Source organism: Vombatus ursinus, unplaced genomic scaffold (genome assembly GCF_900497805.2).
Source record: "Vombatus ursinus unplaced genomic scaffold, bare-nosed wombat genome assembly UNPS02013248.1, whole genome shotgun sequence".
NCBI lineage: Eukaryota > Metazoa > Chordata > Mammalia > Diprotodontia > Vombatidae > Vombatus > Vombatus ursinus.
In genome coordinates, this window is record NW_020953026.1 from 1 (window position 1) to 21,686 (window position 21,686).

General features: G+C 40.9%; 1 protein-coding gene across 1 annotated transcript; it reads left to right on the forward strand.

The window, feature by feature from the left end:
• The first annotated feature begins 246 nt into the window (after window positions 1-246).
• Window positions 247-21,680, forward strand: LOC114040498 (G/T mismatch-specific thymine DNA glycosylase-like). The gene is made up of 10 exons (XM_027858624.1): window positions 247-287; window positions 5,459-5,601; window positions 11,150-11,376; window positions 12,823-12,892; window positions 16,265-16,400; window positions 16,670-16,752; window positions 16,846-16,940; window positions 18,417-18,588; window positions 19,306-19,434; window positions 20,152-21,680. The coding sequence occupies exons 2-10, from the start codon at window positions 5,508-5,510 to the stop codon at window positions 20,328-20,330; spliced, it is 1,185 nt and encodes a 394-aa protein (XP_027714425.1). The 5' UTR covers window positions 247-287; window positions 5,459-5,507; the 3' UTR covers window positions 20,331-21,680.
• The last annotated feature ends 6 nt before the right edge of the window (window positions 21,681-21,686 follow it).

A 21,686-nucleotide genomic window follows, 5' to 3' on the forward strand; every position in this document is an offset into this window, starting at 1 on the left:
CCTATTGGAGTCTGGTCCTCCTCCTCCCCCACATCTCCATCCCTTCTTTTTTTTGGCCAGCTTTTATTAAAGCACCTACTAGGTGTCAACCCCCCGCTGGAGGATGCGGAGATGGAATAAAACTTGAGAGAGAAGCCTTTGCCCATCCCCCTCTGTTGATCCTGCTCAGTTTCCCGGCTCGAGCCTCTAATGTGTGCATGTTGTCTCCCCCATTAGACTCCAAGCTCTTTGAGGGCAGGGAGGAGTTGGGCGTTTCTTTGTGTCTCCAGCTCTTAGCACAGTGCCCGGTACGTAGTTTTTTTTTTTTTTTAATAAATTTAAGCTTCTAAATTAAATTAAGCTTTTAAATTTAATTTAGTTTAAGCTTTCACCTTTCACTTTAGCTTTTACAATCAATTTAACCTAAGCTTTTACATTTAATTTAACTTAAGCTTTTAAATTTAATTTAAGCTTCTAAGTTTAACTTAAGCCTTAAAATATTTAAATTTTAATTGGAGGCAGCTCGGTGGTTCACTGGGCCTGGAGTCAGGAAGACCTGAGTTCAGTGGCAGCTTCGGATGCTAGCTGTGTGACCCTGGGCAAGTCACTTAACCTCTGTTTGCCTTAGTCTACTGGAGAAGGAAATGGCAAACCACCCCAGTATCCTTGCCAAGAAAATTCCATGGACAGGAGGGTCCACAGGGACTGAACAAGAAGCTTTTGGATTTGATTTAAGCTTAAAAATATTACTGACCTAAAACAGCCCTCGTCTTCAAGGTGCCTACCTCTCCCAGGTGGAGATTCAATAGGGATGATAATAGCACCTACTTTACTGGGTGTTGTGAGAAATCAAATGCTGGTTGTTCCAAAGGACTTAGTGCTGCTTTAAGCTTTAATTGTTTAAGGCCTAAATGGCTTAAAACTGTGTTAAGAATTTTAGAACACCTTGAGTGAAAAGCACTTTGCAAACGTTAAAGCCTCGATAATTGATAGCCTTTGCTGGTAGAGATTAGAAGGGACCTGTGATTTTATTGTGAGTGGGTCATTGGACTGCCTCCACCAAAGGCTCCTTAGCTTCAGCGTAAGAGGCATTAGACGGGTGCCTGAGGCTGTTTAGAGTTTAAATGACTCCTCCTGGGGCTGCCACCATTGCTGTCTTCAGATTGACCTTGAACCCAACTCTGACTGGAGGATAGAGCCTTATCTGCTTTACCACCTGCCTGTCCAAGTGTTAAATTGTGGTGGTCTATACCTGTAAGTAGATGAGCAGATACAGGAGAACCCTGGTCTTTGGGGTCACCTCCACCTCTTTGTGACCCCATTGGGGGTTTCTTGGCAAAGATACTGGAGTTGTTTGCCATTTCCTTCTCCAGCTCATTTCATAGATGAGGAAACTAAGGCAAACAGCATTAAGTGACTTGTCCAGGGTCACACAGCTAGTAAGTGAGTGAGACTGGATTTGAACCCCGGTCTTCTTGGCTCCAGGCCTGGCCCTCTATCCACTTCCCCACCTAGCTGCCCCAGCCCTGATCTAGGCGCATGCTGTCGTAGACAGCAGTGGGGCGGGAGGGTGAGGCACTAACTAACTCCCTATACTTCTCCTGTGTTCTTGGATCCACTTGACGGTGGTCTCTTTTCAGTTCCCTGGACTCCATGTCTTGGCTCCTGTCATTTTCCCTGGCCGTTCCTCCTGCATTAAATGCCCTTCTCCTTATCTCTGCCTCCTGGCTTCTCTGGCTCCCTAAAATCCCAGCCCAAAATCCTTACCTTCTATAGGAAGCTGTTCCCACCCCCTCTTAATTCTAGCGCCTTTCCTCTGTACGTTATTAACCGTTTATCCTGTATATATCCTGTTTGTACGTGTTTGTTTACATCTTGTCTCCCCCGTTAAATTGTGAGCTTCTTGAGGGCGGGACTAGCTTTTGCCTTTCTTTGTATCCCCTAGCACTTAATACAGTACCTGGGACATAATGGGCCCTTAATAAATGCTTATTGACTGATCAGGAAAGGACTAAACACTGGGTGTCCTTAAAGCTTTTAATAAAAAAAAAAAAAACAGCACTGAGACTTTGGGGACACTGTGTAGAGGAGGTGGCACCCAAGCTGAGCCTTGAAGGGAGTGAGGGCACTCCAGGTCTGAGGCACAGCCTCTGCAAAGGCCGGGTGAGGAGAGTTGGCAGTGTCGGATCCAGGCTTTATTGAAGAGTGGGGGAAAGGGAGTGGTGTTCAGCCCTCCATTGATTGGAGCCAGACTGGAAGAGGCTGAGGTGTCAGGCAAAGCAGTTTGAGCCGGCGAGGGATCTGGTCAGTCCTCCTTCTGCTTGAGGACTAGCCGAGGATCATTGCTTTATGAAACCTTGTTCCAGACAAGCGACATAAAGGAGACCAAAAGAGAAATCCAGCTCTTGAACCGCAGGGACCTCATCCAGTCCGTCCTCTAGTCCAACCCTCTCATTTTACACTTGGGGAAACTGAGTCTCAGATACTTTGACTGACTTGCTTTGGTTTACACAAGTGGTAAGTAGCAGAGACTTTATTTGAACCCAGATCCAGCACTGTTTCTGTTGACCCCGGCTGAAACAGCAAGATGGAGGATGAATGTGGAAGGAAGTAGTGAGGTTGGAAGCCCATTAAGAGTGAGACTGCCTGAGTTCAAATCGCGCCTCTAGTTTTTTAAGAGCGGTTTGCCCTGGACAAGGCACTTTTCCCCGACCCGTCAGTCATGCCTGGAAACTGGGGTTTACTGCACTTGTACTTCAGTGTTGTGAAGAGATGCTTGGTAAACCTTAAAGCCACAGAAGTTTGAGTTTCTGTAGTTGAGTGTCAGATGTTCTGGGTTGGTTGTATTGGGGGTCCTGTACCAGAACTGTTTGGCAGTAATGACATATTCGATCCTCGCTTGATGTGAGGGCTTTCTCTAACAGTGTTGATCAGAAACCATCTTCATCCTTGTTTTCTCCTGCAGTGTATCATTCTCATCCTGCATGACCTTCATCTGTCCTACCATAAATCTTTTTTCCAATAAGTTTTTACTATTATTATTACTAATTATTTTAATTTTCTGTTTCTTACATCACCATAGCTATCTCTTTTTTCTTATCAGTGGTTTTCTTAAGTTATAAGCCTACTTAGTGGAGTTCAAAAGGTATGGACATTTTAGTCACTTTATTTGCATATATTCCAATTTGCATAGTTCCAAATTGCTTTCTAAAATGGTTGTACCATTTCACAGCTCCACCAACAATGTATTAGTGTGCCTTTCTTCCCACAACCTGTCCAACATTTGACTCTTCCCATTTTTTGTCTTCTTTGCCAATTTTCAAAGCATGAGGTAAAACCTCAGGGTTGTTTTGGTTTGCATTTCTCTTATTATTAGCGATTTGGAGTATTCTTTCATGTGGTTGTGAATACTTTATAGTTCTCTTGAGAACTGTTGGGTCATTTCCTTTGCTCATTTATCTATTGGGGAATGGATATTAAACTTTTTATATTCATATGTGTTAATTATTTTTCTGTCCTAGATACCAAGCCCTTATTAGAGAAATTTGATAAAAGGAAATTTTTTCCCATTCGCCTACTTTCCTTCTTCTTCTACATGCGTTAATGTCTGTGCAGAAGCTTTTCAGTTTCAACTAATCAAAGTTAATCAAAGTTTTATCTGTTGTAATTGCTTCTTCCTCCTATTTGGTTAAGAATACATTTCTAGGTGGCGCAGTGGGTAGAGCACCGGCCCTGGAGTCAGGAGGTCCCGAGTTCAAATTTGGCTTCAGACACATAACACTCATTAGCTGTGTGACCCTGGGCAAGTAACTTAACACAATTGCCTCAAAAAAAAAAAAGTTTCTTACCCATACCTGTGAGAGATCCATAAATCTTTTTATAGGGTCTCCAACCAATATGCTGGGGTCTCTCTCCGGATCTCTTAGCATTGTGTGGCTATCAGTACTATTAGCAGTGCTTTCTGTTAATTATTGAAGTTCAGTTAACAGAAGGATCTGTTTATTTCCTTCAAATGAAAACTATACACAGTGCTTATATTGAACCATTTACAATGAGATATATGAAAAATAGAATTTATGATATTATAATTTTATTATAATGACAAATTGAACAACCAGTCCTAGTCCCGGAGAGAAGGTAATGGCTCATGTCAGAGAGATGGGAGGGGGATGTTGTATTCATTGTCAGATGGAGTCACTTTCAGATGTTTTTGCTTTCTTGTGTTTTCTTTGTTACAAGTTAGGGTTCAATCTGGAGGCGAGGATCAGATGACTGATATAAAGACAAAAAGGCCTGAATAAAATATATGTAAAATAAAATAGAAGAGAAATATGTGGAAAATTTAACAGTAGTGTTTAAAATTTTATCTTTAATTTTCTTGAACCCAGCCTTTTTGTTTAATGTCATGTAAATAGTTAAGTGAACTTTAGGAAGACCTCAGTTGAAAGAACCTCGAAGTGAATTCTTTTGTAAATTTAATGATAATTTAATTACACAAATAATTACTTCCTACTTAAATCATTCTTAAGTTTGAATTTTCATTTTCCAGGTTGTCCTAAATGGGGCACGTATGTGCTGGTAACCTCCAAGAGTAAATTGGGATGTTCTGTGGGAGAGTGGTCATTCCTTTCCTGTTACCACTCTCAGTGGTTATAAATGGATTTTAAACAGCTCTTGTTAATAAGCATCTGTTCACTGGCAGTCTCGTTTTTTTTTCAGATTCAACCTTCAGAGGTCTGTTAGCCGCTAGAAAGCTGGCTCTGAAGTTGAGGTGTATTATTATCACCACACAGCTGAACAGCTAAGCCTAGGAGAGCTAGCAGCAATTCTTTATAGTTCCTTTGTTTTGTTTTGTTTTGTTTTTTAACTTTTAATCCCTTTTACAGTGATTTTTACAGAACATACTGAAAAAAAAAGAAATTAAATGTTTGAACAGAGACTTAAAGTGATTAACCTATAACAGTGTTATATCACTTATCAGAACGTTTTTCTCTGCTAGTTTGATTAAATATCAAAACAGATTGAATGCTGAAGAGAGGTTATAGACATCTTTTTTTTTTTTTTTTTTTTTTTTTTTTTGGTAAAGGCAATTGGGGTTAAGTGAATTACCTAGAATCACACAGCTAGTGTCAAGTGTCTGAGGTCACATTTGAACTCAGGTTCTCCTGACTCCAGAGTGTGTGTTCTATCCATTGCGCCACCTAGCTGCTCCTATAGTCATCTTTAATACTATGGTAGTCAATCAGATCTGCCTTGAATTGTAAACACAGCTTTCTTTGAAGGCATGTGGCCGTTGTTAACTTTGGGGTCTTCCCAGCTATGAGATTCTGTTATATTTCTAGAAGATCGTCTCCATATCCCTTAAATATTCTGGTTACAAAATAGCATGCTATAGTCTTGTTATAACTTCTTATATATTAAAGTAGTTTGGAATATTATAGTGAAAATATATTCTCTTATTCACTTTTTCTTTTTTAAGATACTCTTTTGAGCAATTTCAAGCATTTTACCAGTTTCCATACTATCCAATGATGGCTGCAGCTCCCAGCATGGAATTTATGAATGAACAGCTAGCTCTGCCGGAAATTCCAGTCCCAGTCTTCGACCCGGAGCCTATTCAAGGTAGTTTTGAATGCTTGATAGACAAAGGCAGATTTTAATTAACCAGCCTGTTTTACCTCTAGAAAACATGTTGATTGATCTTTATAGGTGTCCTTTGTCCTGTTTGTCTTTTTATGGCACTTTTTCATGACTTGGTGATAGTTTTCCTTCAGGCTTCCTGCAAAATATTTAAGTGATGTATGCCTGGAAACTTGAATGAGATTTTAAATCACGATTGCGTAGTATTTTAAAAAAGCAACCAGATCTCATTTTATTTAATTGTTTATGACGTTCTGTGAAAGGATATTGGTGAGTTCTTTACTGTGTAAAGAAAGCGAAAGGTTGTTTTTACATTGTGACAAAATAGGCCTTTTTTAAAAAGTTCTTAGAGCTTAAGTTCAGCAAACTCATTTCTGCCTGATTCTTTATTATCCAGAATTCACTTTTTTCTTTTTTTAAACTCATCTTGAACTTAAATACAGAAAAACAAAAAAAGAACATTCCCATGTACATAGCACAGCAGAAGAAGATTCAGTGTAAAACCATGAATTTCCATTTCAGTTTACTTTTTTTGAAAAACTATTTAATAAATACTACACATAATTTTCAAAGCTGCCCTGCTTTTTCTGTGCTTCCTTCTAAGTTTTCTTTGTTCTCTACTGTGCACTTTTTTCTCCTCTCCTCCCCCGCCCCCTGCCTATCCTTAGACAGACAGACAGAAAATCATACTGTACATACTTCTGTTTAACATTTCTCTGGATGTGGATAGCATCTTGAGTATTTGTAATACGCAAAATAACTTAGTCGTTCAAAGTTGTTCTTAGAATAGTATTACTATTACTGTGTACAAGGTTCTCTTGGTTCTGCTCATTTCACTCTTCATTATTTCATGCAAGTCTTTCCATGTTTTTCTAAAATCAACCAGCTTATCATTTCTTATAGCACACTAGTATTCCATCACAATCATGTACCACAACTTATTCCGCCATTCCCCAGTTGATGGACATCTCCTCAGTTTCTAGTTCTTTGCCTCCACAAAGAGAACCGCTATAAATGTTTTAGAATATAAAAGTTTGTTTTTGTTTTTGTTTTTTTTTTTACTTTTCCCCTAATCTCCTTGAGAAACAGACCTAACAGTGGTATTGCTGGGTCAGAGGGTATACACAGTTTGATAACTCTTTGATCATAATTGCAGATTGCTCTCCAAAATAGTTGGATCAGTTCACAGTTCCACCAACAGTGAATTGGTGTTCCAGTTTTTCCACATTCCCTCCAACATTTGTCGCTTTCTCCTTCTATTATTTTAGCCAATCTTGTACGTGTAAGATAATGCCTGAAAGTTATTTTAATCTGCATTTCCCTAATCAATCGTGATTTAAAGCATTTGTTGATATGACTATATAAGTTTTGATTTCTTCATTGAAAAACAGCCTGTTCATATCCTTTGACCACTTGTTGGGGAATGATTCATATTATGAATTTGACAAAGTTTTTTTTATATTTGAGCTATGAGACCTTTATCTGAGAAACTATAAAAATTTTCTCCCAATTTTCTGTTTTTTTCTTCTAATCTTGGTTACATTGGTTTTATTGGGAGAAAAACTTTGTATTTTAATGTAATTAAAATTATCCATTTTATATCTTACAGTGCTCCAGAATTCACTTTTAAACTGAAAAACAGTTTAAATTTCATAAAAGAATCAGAGGAAGATCTGCAGTGAGCTGTATGGATCTTTTATAGTACATTTATGGAAAAACATAGATAAAAAGCATATGTGGTGAGGTGTGTGGGGTTTTGTAAGCAGCATCAATGAAAGTAGAGACCAGAACATCAAGATGTTCTGTATATATATTATATACAGTGGCAATATGATTTTTAAAGAAAGTGGTATGTGTGCCAGTCTGTCCTAATCCAACTTTGTGGGTAAATTTAAAAAAAAAAAACAAAACCAGAAAACTTTGTACCAGCACATAGAATTTTGCTGTTCAGACTAATTAGCTTGTTCACCACTAAGGAGAAAAAACATAGCCAGTTAGCTTTAGTAAGGAGGATGCAGTATTCAAATCTAATGGATTTCTATTCTAAACTTTTTTTTAAATTAAATTTTAGTACAGGAGTGAAGAACTTTTTTTTTTTTTTTTTTTTTTTTACAAAAGCCACTGGTCTTTAAGAGAAAAAAATTAGTCAGCAGCCTCATGGATTAAAAAAAAAAAAAAACTGGGCAGCTAGGTGGCACAGTGGATTGAGCACTGAAGTAAGGAGGACCTGAGTTCAAATCCAACCTCAGACCAAACGCTTGACACTTACTAACTGTGTGACCCTGGGCAAGTCACTTAACCCTAATTGCCTAAATAATAATAATAATATTAATAACAATTATCATAAAAACCAACAGCACACACCTGAAATTGATTTCTGTGTATATGTTATGTTTTTTCTTTTAATTGTTTTTTCTGTCTTTTGGTTTTTTTTTGTTTGTTTGTTTGTTTGTTATTTTTTTTAGGCAGTTGGGGTTAAGTGACTTGCCCAGGGTCACACAGCTAGTAAGTGTGTCAAGTGTTTGGTCTGAGGTCGGATTTGAACTCGGGTCCTCCTGACTTCAGGGCCGGTGCTCTATACGCTGCACCGCCTAGCTGCCCCTTTCTTTTAATTATTAGAGAAACATATTATTGCTCCTCCCTTCGCTTTTTACATTAAAAATGGAACCTAGAGCTTTGTTGAGTAACTACATCAGATAATACAGTCCTGCTTCTAAAAAGAAAAATATTTAAAATATTTTTAAAAAATTAAAATTTAAAGAAGATGCTGCAAAGCTGGAGAGCATCCACAGAATGGCATGCAGGGTGGTGAAGGGGCTTGCCCTTGCTCATGGAGCTGGCGGTGCTTGGTGTGGAGCAGAGCGCTCTCTGTCTCCCAGTGTTTGAGGAGCTTTCACATGGAAGAGGGATCCCAGGTGGCAGTAGAGGCAGATTTGGACTTGACATGAGGATAGACTTTCCAGCAGTGACAGTACTTCAGAAGTGGGGGGAGCAGCAGGGTCCTGCCTTCTTGAGGCCTCTAAGCAGAAGCAAAAGTAGGGGCCACCAGTGAGGCCTTTGGCGGAGAGGGTCTTTGTTCTGGAGTGAATTGGACTTGACATTCGTGGAGATTGCAGTCCTGGCTCTGACCCTCACTGTCTGTAACCCTGAGGAAGTCGCTTCGCCTCTCCCTATTTCTAGTTTCCTCATCTGTGAAAAGAGGGACTAGACTTGAGGACTGTTAATGTCTCTTCTGGTTCTGAATCTAGGGTTCTTTGATTCTTTCCAAACCTGACATCATGTGGTAGTAACAACATAATGTACAGTTTTATTTTATGTTGTACATAATTTACATATATACCAAGTATTTTAATGATTATTGAAAGTTTGTTCTGGAAATACTTTATTTTCCTCATTTCTTAGTGAGAAAAAACTTTTACTTTCTTCTCTGGAAAGTAAGAGATATCCTATTTCATTTTCTAGAGGGAAATAAGAAGTTCTCTCATGGAACACTATCTCCACCCTATGGCCTTTTAGAATATGGCTGCTTAAGGTGGTTGTATTTTTAAAATTATATTCTCAAATGCCATTACCTCTTGCTTGCTTTGCAGGTTGAATCAAATTAAGCTAAAGGAGGGAGCATTGCTGTCGACACTGTAATGGTTACTAGTGTAGTAATTAAGTATTCTTTAAAACACTCAAAAATTAAATTAAAGCGTGGTACAACAGCTGGAGAGCTGGCCTCAGTCAGAAAAACTTAGATTCGAGTTCTGCTTCTGACACACATTGAATGAGTGACTCTGGGCAAGTCTCCTGAACTTTCACTATAACAGGCAACTTTCTTGAGACTATGACATGGCAGAACGTTTGCTGAACTGTAATGGTAGAAGGAATTTCCATACCAAGAGTCCCTTATAGCTGTGAAATCATAGATTTAGAACAAAAGAAACGTATTAGGCACGTTATTTATACATTCCTGAACTGCGTACATTCTTACCTGGACTGAGCAAGAGAAACACTGGACTAGGATGCAGTTGTTTCAAGCAGAATAAGTCACAGGAAGCTGACACCGATTGGAAAAAAGTAATGTAATAGAATCTGGAGGTATCAGCTAAGAAAACAAACTGGTAGGCCTTTGCAGAGCTTGTGCTTTAGGCATTGGAGAACTTTGATAGAAATCGGGGTGCTGGATTTCCTAGGACAGTTCTAGTTTTAGGCAATATGAGATAGTAAAAAGAACATTGGACTTAGAGTTAAAGGACCTGAGTCCAGAACCCAGGTATGCAGTTTATTACTGGGGTAACCTTGGACAAGTCATTTAACCCCCGCTGGGCCTCAGTCTCCTCATGTATATAATGAGGGGGTTAGATTATATGACTGTTAGACACCTGAAGTGTCTTCTAACTATGAATAATTTTAACTTTTGAGTGTTAATGGGTTAAATTCACCCATAAAAAGGAAGCATGTCAAACTAGATTAGAAAACAGAACCCAAACCATTTGCTGCACATGAGAAATGCATGTGAGAAATAAAGACACGTGTACAGAGTTCAGAAACAGGAGCCTAAAATAAAATCGAGTGTGCTTTAGGTAAATGTAAAAAAGTGGCAAAAATTGCAGTCATAATTTAAGATAGAACAACAGTAAAAATAGATGTGATGGATGAATTTGGAAAAATCACAAAGGATAAGTTGGCATGCATAGTTTGCAGTTTGCATCATTGAGCTCACAAATCTGTTAAAGTACTACATTTTGAATATTGGCATGTGGAAAATCTTAGTTTCAAGTTTTTCATAGAGCCTACGGTGGTTTACTTTCCTTATAGACTATCAGTTTATTAGAGTTACACCACATTTTTCTGGCATTGTTGGGAAAGGAGATATTGTTCCCCAGAAGTAAATTAACCTACTAACTTAACGCATGGCAATTTTTATGAACTTTATGAAGGGAAATCTTTCTTAAAAGCGTTTCTTACTTTCCTATTAAGCATATAGATCAAATAAAACATTTTCTTGAAGATTCAGATTTATTACTGTGAACCAATCAAATGCCTGTTATTTGCCAGGTACTTTGCTGGGCTCTGGGGATAGAGGTACATAAGTGAGATAGTCCTTACCTCCAGGAATGGCCAGATACATCATGTCAACAGATAAGAAAATTCAGTGTATGTTCCAAATAAACATAGAGATTTGGAAGGAATGGGGCCCACTGACAACTGAGAGTTGCCTCCAGATTGGTGAATGAGTTCCCTGCCCAGACCACCATTTCATGAAGGCACTAGGCTGTTCTCGCTTTACTCCTACCTCACTCCTCACTCTCCAGACTTCTCCATCCTTGTATATAGTTGTGTAACGTGATGATGCTAAAACTCAGTGTGTTGGCTCTTCGGTGCTATTTATAGATTGCTGTTTATTAGACCTCTGGCCTGAGTTACTGACATTTTAAAACACGTAAAGACATAATGAAGATCCTGTGTATGGTGAGAACCGAATTCCATGCATCTGTGATAGAAATGTCAGATATCTACAACCTAAATAATTCCAATGTTTCAGAGGAAAAGGGGAGAAAAAGAAGAACCAGATCGTCTGAGCCAAAAAAGCCAGAGCCGAAGAAGCGAACTGGGTCCCCCAGAGCAGCCAAATCCAAGGGGAAGCAAGAAAAAATTACAGACACATTCAAAGTCAAAAGGAAAGTGGATCGTTTTAATGGGATGTCGGAAGCTGAACTTCTGACTAAGACCTTGCCTGACATTTTGACCTTCAACCTGGACATTGTCATTGTAAGTTGACATCTTTGTAAAACTCTTTATAGCAGGCTGAGTTTTTTCAGTGGGTTATCTCTAATTTACAGGCCTCTTTTGAGATGCCCCTGTACTTCGATGGAAGGATTCATTTCTGAGTGTTCAAGGATTATAAGTATCAACTTCTGAGCCACTGAAGGTTACGTTGCAAGAGGCCACTCAGCTCTTAATGTCCAGTTTTCCTTTTGAGAAAACGTTTCCCTACTAAAAGATAAAGAGCACAAAATGTAGCTATTCACAAGTTATCCAGACAGCTCCCTCTTGGCCTCATTCCCCTTCTGTTTTTGCTTTCTCTCCCTGCTCCACGTACCGCCTTTCGACCACATTTCCTAGCATATTTCTGACATCTCACTTTCTTCCCTTTTAAGTAAGTCGATCAGAGGGTAATGATAGCTCGAGTGGGACAGGCCCCGAGCCATGAAGTAGGGCTGCTCATTGAACCGGAAGCCAGTACTAAGTGTTCCGTGGCTCCATGTCTTCATTTTCTTCTTATAATTTGATTTTGGTCTTTGACGGGGTATTTGAGTTGGGGTTTTGTGAAAGTTTAGAAAATATGTTACGAAATGTGATACACTGGCGTGTAGTATATGGTCTAGAGACCATATTTCTATGGTACTTTATGGTGAACAAAACATTTTCCCCACAAGAAAACCCTGTGACATTTTGGCCGTTTTCCAGCCAAGAAAGCTGAGGCTCAGAGTGAGTGACATATCCAAGGTCCCACCGTTGATGTCAAAGACAGGACTTGAACTGGGGTCTTCTGATGCTACATCCAGTGCTCTTTCCCATCAAATGGTGCCACTTCTTACAAAAGGGGACCGAATTCTTTTCTGATCCCCATTCCTTTGAACTCCTCAGTACTGCATTGTACAGAAATTTGAGTTTTTCCAGCTTTTTAATTCAAATTTTGATTTAAATGCCTTGAATTTTTTTTTTAAAGAGCATTGAGATCTTGCATTTAGGGTTAATCTTTAAATTGGAGGTGTCAGACACTTTTCCTACAATACCCCAGTGTTCCCTAAACAGATTAAGATAGTAACTGGGAAGTATTTAGCCAAATAAATAAAAATACAATAGATGACATTCCCTTTTAAAACTAAGTCATTATGCAGCCCGTGGGTATTCCTTAGTATGGCTTCCATTTCTCTTTTTAGTTTGACCTCACCTTTAGCTGAAAGGTATGTGATGTAATTGATCCAAATTGAAAAAAATAATATAGGACAACAGATCCTTTTTTCTAAAATGAAATTATTTCCTCAAATTAAGACTAGTAAATTATTTAAAAGACTCTATTGTTAATCATATTTACTTAAATTCCTTTTTTAATAAATTAACTTTGGAAATGAAGGGTTGATCTGCTTCCCCCCCCCCCCCAACAGATCGTATCTTGATAACTCTAAAATTGTGAACTGTCTTGCTTTCTAGATTGGCATAAACCCAGGACTCATGGCAGCTTACAAAGGACATCATTACCCAGGACCTGGAAACCATTTTTGTAAGTTGTTCTCTCATTAAGATTTTATCATTGTTAAGTGTAATTCGCTTTTTAGCTAGATTATTTTTTTCTTGCCCTAGCCTGGGTTAGTCTTGTCACTGAGATTTATAAAATTGTATCAGCAGGCTGGTTCTACCAAGCTAGAAACGATTAGTGCACTGAGGGATTGTGTTTGTTGTCACAGACCAGCCTAATTAATGTGAAGGGACTCATCTCTGGCGGGAGGGTCACTGGGTGATGACTTTGGGGGGCTTTGATAAGCCATAAAATTGGTAAAAATACAAACCAGCCCCTAGTCCTGAGCATCCCTGCCCTCTGCTTTTAGAGCAAAAGTAGTCGAGTACCAGAAAGGTAGGGCAAAGGGCGCTAAAAGCCAGACAGTCCTTAGAATGTCTACCAAGAACTCTTTTCACTGGATACTTACTCTTAATGCATCATTCTCTCCAGGGACCAAAGAGTTAGAGTGCTAGAATAGCTAACCTGTGTCCATACTGACATTCTCACTGTGAGTAAAAAGCAAAGTAGTAGCACAGTTGTGGCTTCATGGAGAGGTGGCTGGAGTCAAGATGGCAGCTTACTAGGAAGAAGTACGGCCACGTTCTCTTATCAGAATTCCTCCATAAAGATCTTGGACTTGGGGCAGCTAGGTGGCGCATTGGATAGAGCACCGGGCCTGGATTCAGGAGGAGCTGAGTTCAAATCTGGACTCAGACACATAACAGTTACTAGCTGTGTGACCCTGGGCAAGTCACTTAACCCCATTACCTAGCCAAAAAAGATCTTGGACTTGTCATTTGGTAGGTTTAGGGAACTCCCCATGTGAAAACTCCCTCAGAGCCTTCAAGAGTTCTTGCAGTACAGAAGTGTTAAGTGACTTGCCTGTGTTCACACACTTCTTAGGTGTCAAAGGCAGGACTTAAACCCACGACCTGTGGCACGCCACCTCTAATGTCACAGAATTACAAGGTGGTCAGAGGCTCTTCCTTCTTACTTGAGGAGTACCCACGTGTCTTCTGTGATCTGATTTGCCTTTATCTCTGGGTATTTTGGGGGGAGGTGGTGGTATCTGTTAGCAGGAAGGGAACCTAATAATCAGATGGATGAGGCCACCACATTTCCAAACATACAATTCTTTAGTGCTGCAGTGGGTACCAGAGACCTGAGGGTGCTCCAGGCACAAGGGACACTTACCCAGTTCAGCTCAGCTGGTCCAGACCCGTGGGTCACCCTGTGGTCAGAGGGCATTAACTGCTAGCTCCATATCAGCTCCCAAGAAACAGGATGCCACAAAGGAGAAATGCACTGAGATCCGTATCATCACCCAGTGGGTGATCTATCAGGATCTATTTAAGGCACTGGATTCTAGGATGTCATTTTTTAAATCTCAAATGAGAAGAATTCTGGGAGAGGAAGAGGCAGCACCAGAACCCCTTGGCCCGTCTTCTCCCCTCAGATCTTGGTGGTGACAACCCAGGACCTGACCCCAAGTGCCATGGGAGTGGTAGTACCCCACAGCCCACCAGAGCTGCTTCCAGTACAGCCTCTGCCACCATCATCGAAGGGAGAAGGGGCCACTATCCTCATGGCCAAAAGTGAAAAATTACCTGAGAGGTGCTAGGGCCCTAGAAGTGGCAGCAGCCCCTGACCAGGTCCTGCTCTGAGCCCTGCCTTCCCAGCCATCCCCATCAAGTGCCAACCCACTGCCTCCCAGAGGGTGGGCAAGCTGGCCCAGCAAGGGCACAAAGGACTGCAGGAAAGACAGGAGGCTGCATGTGCCAGCAGTCAAACCATCAATAAAGCCTTGATTATCATCTCCCTTCCAACCCCAGTGGAGAAAGCCCAGGACCCTGAACCCTAGAGCCTTGGGAGTATCGATGCTTCAAGCCTAGTGCCCTCAGCCATGAAACATCCCGTGGAGATGCAGTCTGGGGACTATTGCTCCTGGGACTACAGACCTAGAAAAGAAAGCTTTCACCACCAAAGTCCTGGGTTCTACATCAGAAATGGAAATAATTTTATCTTCATTAGAGAAGAGGTCTGACCATCTACTTTCCTTTTTTCACCATTTAGTAGTGTTTTATTTTTTTCCCAATTACATGGAAAGATAATTTTCAACACTCATTTTTGTAAGATTTTGAGTTCCAGCTTTTTGTCCCTCCCTCCCCTCCCCCCTCCCCAAGACAGCAAGCAATCTGATATAGGCTGTACATGTATAATCATATAATCATATTTCCACATTAGTCATGTTATGAAAGAAGAATCAGAACAAAAGGGAAAAACCATGAGAAAACAAAAACAAAAAAGTGAAAGGGTATGCTTCGATCTGCATTCAGACTCCACAGTTCTTTCTCTGGATGTGGATGGCATTTTCCATCATGAGTCTTTTGGAATTCTGACCACCTACTCTCCCACTGTACCCTAAGGAGCATGGGCCTTCCATCTGACTTGTAGCTGAAGCCTTCCGTATAAATTGTCTCCCCATTTATAAAGTGAGCTCCTGGAAAGCAGGGACTGTGTGACTTTTCTGTTTATATCCCCAGCACTTAGGGGAGTGCAGATACTTAATAAATTCTGTTACTCATTCAATCTACTCATAACTCTGAAGCTCCAATAAAAAGAAGTCTTTTACAAGGAGAACTTTTATGTTATAATCGAAAACTAAACTAGATGGCCTCAAAACTTCCATTCTATTCTATTCTATTCTGTTTCTACGAATCTAAGATGATGAGAATTCTCCATGTTTGAGATTTAAAAAATGACATCCTAGAATCCAGTGCCTTAAATAGATCCTGATAGATCACCCACTGGGTGATGATACGGATCTCAGTGCATTTCTCCTTTGTGGCATCCTGTTTCTTGGGAGCTGATATGGAGCTAGCAGTTAATGCCCTCTGACCACAGGGTGACCCACGGGTCTGGACCAGCTGAGCTGAACTGGGTAAGTGTCCCTTGTGCCTGGAGCACCCTCAGGTCTCTGGTACCCACTGCAGCACTAAAGAATTGTATGTTTGGAAATGTGGTGGCCTCATCCATCTGATTATTAGGTTCCCTTCCTGCTAACAGATACCACCACCTCCCCCCAAAATACCCAGAGATAAAGGCAAATCAGATCACAGAAGACACGTGGGTACTCCTCAAGTAAGAAGGAAGAGCCTCTGACCACCTTGTAATTCTGTGACATTAGAGGTGGCGTGCCACAGGTCGTGGGTTTAAGTCCTGCCTTTGACACCTAAGAAGTGTGTGAACACAGGCAAGTCACTTAACCCTTCTGTACTGTGGAACAGAGAATATAAATTCTCCTTATCCCAGTATACCTTTCACCTTGAAGTTAAAATCACATCTTATTTTTTTTTTCCTATTCTTTTGCTATAGGGAAGTGTCTCTTTATGTCTGGGCTGAGTGAAGTCCAGTTAAATCATACGGATGACCATACTTTACCAGGAAAGTATGGTATCGGCTTTACAAATATGGTTGAAAGGACCACCCCCGGCAGCAAGGATCTTTCAAGGTAGGGCAGTGAACAGTGATTTTAATGCTGTAAAATACAAACCTTGTGGGCTGGAGTTACCTTCTCGTCTTTCACTTTCCGTCTTGTTTCTATGTTATTGTCTCTGCTGCTACAAAATCATGATGCTGTTACTGTTTTTGTTTTAATTCTAAATTAATTTAATTCTAAAATTTGTTTAATTCTAATTTAATTTGTTTTAATTCTAATTCTAAGGTGTCCTATCACTATTATATGGCCATCTCTTGACTGCTTTGTTATTCCTTTTTTAGTAAAGAGTTTCGAGAAGGAGGACGTATTTTGGTGCAGAAATTACAGAAATACCAACCTCGAATAGCGGTTTTCAATGGAAAATGTAAGACTTTTCTGTGTACCAAGCTGACCTTTTGTCATTGTTGATGTTGTTTTCCACAGTTCTACATGTCAGTATGGCTTTGTTTCATTTTAGGTATTTATGAAATTTTTAGTAAAGAAGTTTTTGGAGTAAAAGTTAAGAAGTTGGAATTTGGACTTCAGCCCCATAAGGTCCCAGACACAGAAACTGTAAGTTCCCCAAACTGCATTTGTTTGCAAACTAATAATGGATGGAAGTGAAAGATTTTTAGTCATGTTAGCCTTTCTCTTTCCTCTAGTTCATGGTAATTGATGATAAGAAAAATAGCATATTGGTCTAACTAAGCTCTTTGAAAGGAAAAATAGCCAGATGTACTGTAGTAACACCAAACATAAATAAATCACATTCATATTTTATAGAAACCATTTTTAGGGAAAGAAAAAAAAACCAGGGTGGCCCATAGTTGGGCCAGTATGATACGTGCATTTGTTTATTTTGCTGAACAGTATCTATTTGATTTAAGACTTTTGTACTGTGTCTGCGAATATAAACATTTGCTTAACAGTGTTAGGCAAATGAATTAGGTCCTGTAAGTGCAATCAGAAGATTGAAATCTACTTGTAAAATTCAAGCATATCATCTCTTACTGACAAGGTAGTTAAAAAAAAAAAAGGCAAAACTATTTTGATACTAAAAATTTCTTTTTTTAAATGAAGGGGGAATTATGATGTTGGTTCCTAATAGTCTGATTTTGTAAATTCATTTATCCTGCACATTTTTATCAGACTTATACTCTGCAATGCAGTATTCAAGGAAATATTTGCTGTTCAGTCGTTTTCAGTCATGTCTGACTCTTTGTGACCCCATTTGGGGTTTTCTTGGCAAAGATACCAGACTCGTTTGCCACTTCCTTCTCTCGCTCATTTTACAGATGAGGAAACTGAGGCAAACGGGGTTAAATGAGTTGCCCAGGGGCACAAGGCTAGTGAGTGTGTGAGGCTGGATTTGTGCTCAGAAGATGAGTGTCGTGGCCCCTTCGGGCCCTGGGCTCTGGGCACTGTGGCGCCCCCTAGCTTCCTCAAGGGAAGGTAGAAATACAAATGAAACCTGGTCACTGTTTTCAGTGTAGAAATTAAGGACCCCTCGGATCAAACAAGTACATAATCATATGCCTGCCCTTAAATCAATGGCGTTCATTAATAATGGATTCCTTGTTGTAGGCATTAGGTTAATTTTGTGATCCCTTTGCAGAGAAGTGCCTCGTTTACTTTATTTCTTTTAACAAGTAGTGTTCTTCACTCTCAGCTCCCACACACACGCACACATATATGCACATATACACACACGCACATATGCACATACCCATGTGTGCGCATGCAGGTGTACATGCACACGTATGCACATACCTCCTCCTTGAGAGTAGAGGCCGTTTGCCTTTTGTATCTCTACCCCTTTCACCTAGCATGTCTGGCACATAGAGCATGTTAAATGCCTGATTGGTTGATCCGGGCCTTGCTTTACGGCTGGCACACCTGCCTGGGAGCCGGGAGCCCAGCTTCTGGCACCTTCTCCCCACCACCCCGCCACTCAGGGCCTCACGGATCAGAGTTGGGGGCGGCTGGGGCTGGCAGCTGCCCTGTTCCAGGTCCTTCTCGCTCTAACTGTCTCCACGTCTCCTCTTGTAGCTCTGCTATGTCATGCCGTCGTCCAGCGCGAGGTGTGCTCAGTTCCCGCGGGCGCAAGATAAAGTTCATTATTACATCAAACTGAGGGATTTGAGAGACCAGTTGAAAGGCATTTTACCTGCCACAGACGTGCAGGAGGTGCAGTACACATTCAATTTGCAGCTTGCCCAAGGTATGTTAATGCTGTGCGGCCTTGGCCTCGAAGGCAGAGACAGTGTAGCCTCCCTTACGCCAACACACTCCCATGAGGGGCATTTGACCCGAGCCATTTCTGTTAGAGACGAAGGTTTTATCTCTTACTCGTCCCATCCCCTCCCTCCCTCCCTCCAGGCCTTCAGATCTTTCAGGTGCCCCTGAAGCAGGGGGTCATCTCCTCCTCACCTTTTGGGGTCACTGCTATATCATGAAGCCTAAGGACTCCTCAGAATACTGGTTTGAGATCTTCTTTAATGCATAAAATGGAATATATAGGGTTACAAAATAAACCAATTCTAGTAAAATACTACTCTTAAAATATATTTTTAAAAACCATTCATGAATTCCAGGTTAAGAAGCTCTGTCTTAGAGAGGTGGTTGTTGGTTTGTATTTTTTCATGTGGCGGGTAGGAGTGGGGTTTGGGGCTAAGAAGCATTCTGACTTGTTTTTAAAATTACATACAAAGTAGCCAGACATCTTTGAAGTTATTTCTTCTCTGTGATTATAAAGTACTGCATCTGGAATCTGCCCCCAAATTACCATCATGGGAAAAGATGTTTGAGGTTATCACAAATGCTCTGTGGTTATCTGCAGAGGTGAATTACTGAGTAACCTTTTAACGTCCGACTTCTATGAGTAACCATTTTCCAGCCAGTGTTCAGAAGGAGTTTTAATTTGTTTTTCTTCTTGCAGAGGATGCAAAGAAGATGGCTGTTAAGGAAGAGAAGTATGATCCAGGTTACGAGGCAGCCTATGGAGGCGCTTACTGCGAAAGGGCATGTGATGTTGAGACTCCGTGTCCCTTTGCTTTGGACGGGACAGGTAGAGTGAGGCTGCCCTTCCTGTGTCATGGAATGACTCTTCTGTTTTTCCAGTTTGGGATAACATTGTGCTTTTTACCATGTTGGGGAAACAGCAGGGCAGAGTGCAGAAAATGTAGACCTTGGGATCAGGAAGGCTGAGCTACACACACACACACACACACGCACACACACGCACACAGTCTCACACACACACACATGCACACATATGCACATATACACACACACTCACCTACACGCGTGCATTTACTAGCTCTGTGACCCTGGGGGCGTCACCTGCCTCTGAGTCTCAGGCAGACTCCTTAGGACTCATTTAGTGAATCTTTGATGGGCTGCACTTTGTGGTGATGTAGAGACTTTGTCCTCTAGGAATCCTCTCGCTCCTGTGTTACTGTCAGCGATTGGGTTAGTGACGGCAGAGGCAGACTTATTCATTTAATGTGTAATTAAGGGGAAAAAAGGATTTCTTCTCAGTTATTGTAATTCAAAATAATCCCTGTGACATTTTGATGATTTCCTACCCTGCACAGTTTTTAAAATGGTTTTATTTTCAAAAAGTTAAAACTGAACTTTCAGCTGATGACGGCAGCTCTGGTAAATCCTGTTTCCAGAAACCTCTCGGCATCATTATCCATCCTCCTTTAAAGGCCTTCAGCTGTATCATCTCAGTCTTTTAGACAGAATAAACTGACACTGATTTTTTTTTTTCCCTACCTAGGAACAAATAATGCAGCCTTAGTTGGAGAAGTAGCCTTAAGCGGAGAAGCAGCCTTAAGTGGAGAAACAACCTTCGGGGACATTTTGAGTGAGCAGTGGCTGACACAGTCATTCACAGACCAGTTTCTGCCCGCCTTCAGCCCCTTTGGGAGCCTCGAGCAGGAGGGTGGCTGTGTGTGAGGATGACCTTTCAAAGGTCTTCTCACATACTGCAGTTCTAATGCAGCTGTCTAGAAAGGTGCCTCAGTTCACCAACTGAAGCATTTTAATAGAACTTTGCTCCTCTCATTATTTTCTGGTAGCCCATTTGTGTGGTAGAATTAACTTTATGAGCTTGATAGTTGGAAACAAATGTAGATCCTTTTGTATGTGAGTTTTTATATTTAATGTATGCCATTGTTTACAGTTTTTGACAAACTGTAGTCTCATTTTTGAAGAAATTATTTCTTTTGGGAGTTGCTTGTAGTCTGTATTTTTTTTTTTTTTGAACAGCCTGTATATTTATACTCCTTTCTTAAATCTGCTTATGGCAAGAAATTCCAGAGTCCTTCTTATGCCTGAAAAGCACATTCTGTGCATGATTGTCACGGGTACAGACACACAAATGTGTCGAAGTTCACATGAGACTCCTCGCCTGATGTCCGTGGAGCGTGTGCTTTGGGACTTGGGGATTTTCCAGTTGTGCCGATGAGGGAGTCCTGAATCTTTTCTTTCCCCAGGGAGGCCCCTTCTCCATATGGCCAGCAGTTGGCATTTCTTGGTGAGGCAGCCGCCTTCCCTCCACAGCAGGCCAGCAGCTGGCCGCTTCCCAGGAGCCGGCATGCACACAAGTCAGCTCTGGGGAATGCGGGCAGGCCGTGGAAAATTGTGTTTTCAGTAATTCATTTGTCACTTGGCAGATTTTGACTGTAGGAAGAGCAAAGGTGTGTAGTTGGGAGGCGATGACCTTTCTGTCTGGGTGCCTGCCTCTGCTCTCTGTGTGGTGAGTGATGGAGCAAGGTGTTGCTCAGAGTGTTGTTTGGAAGAGGTTCATATAGGTGCTTTTCATACTTGAAACATGCGTCAAATGTGGTGTCCAATAGAATATGATTTCCCTGCTGGTCCTATCTAATAAGCCAGTTGTTTTCATTCCCTTTCTCCACCATAACTCATCTCTTTGGCAAGAATGTCCATTGGTTAGGGTCCATGAAAAGGTATTTTGATTCTGTATCTTGTGATTTTCTAGCATGTACAGTCTCCACGGTGCTACCGATGACCCATAATCACTTCATCTTGTGGGTGTTACACCCATTCATCAATGCTACTTTTATTCAGTTCTGACCCAGTCAGAATGCCAAAATCATGGAAAGTCAGAGCTGGAAGGGGCCTCGAGAGGTCTGCTAGTTCAGCTTCCTAATTGTGAGTGGGGAAACCGAGACCCAGCGAGGGTTGAGTGTTAGTGGCAAAAGTAGGACAAGAACCCAGATGTCCTGACCCCCCAGTCCAGTGTTCTTACACGCCGTGCTTTTATAGTCAGCTAGTATGTGGCTTTTTAAA

Bases quoted from the DNA above. Each gene is read 5' to 3' on its own strand.
- LOC114040498 (XM_027858624.1), top strand. From the start codon at position 5,508: ATGATGGCTGCAGCTCCCAGCATGGAATTTATGAATGAACAGCTAGCT. The intron at 11,377-12,822 runs GTAAGTTGACAT...CTTGCTTTCTAG, and splicing joins TCAACCTGGACATTGTCATT to ATTGGCATAAACCCAGGACT. The intron at 16,753-16,845 runs GTAAGACTTTTC...GTTTCATTTTAG, and splicing joins AGCGGTTTTCAATGGAAAAT to GTATTTATGAAATTTTTAGT.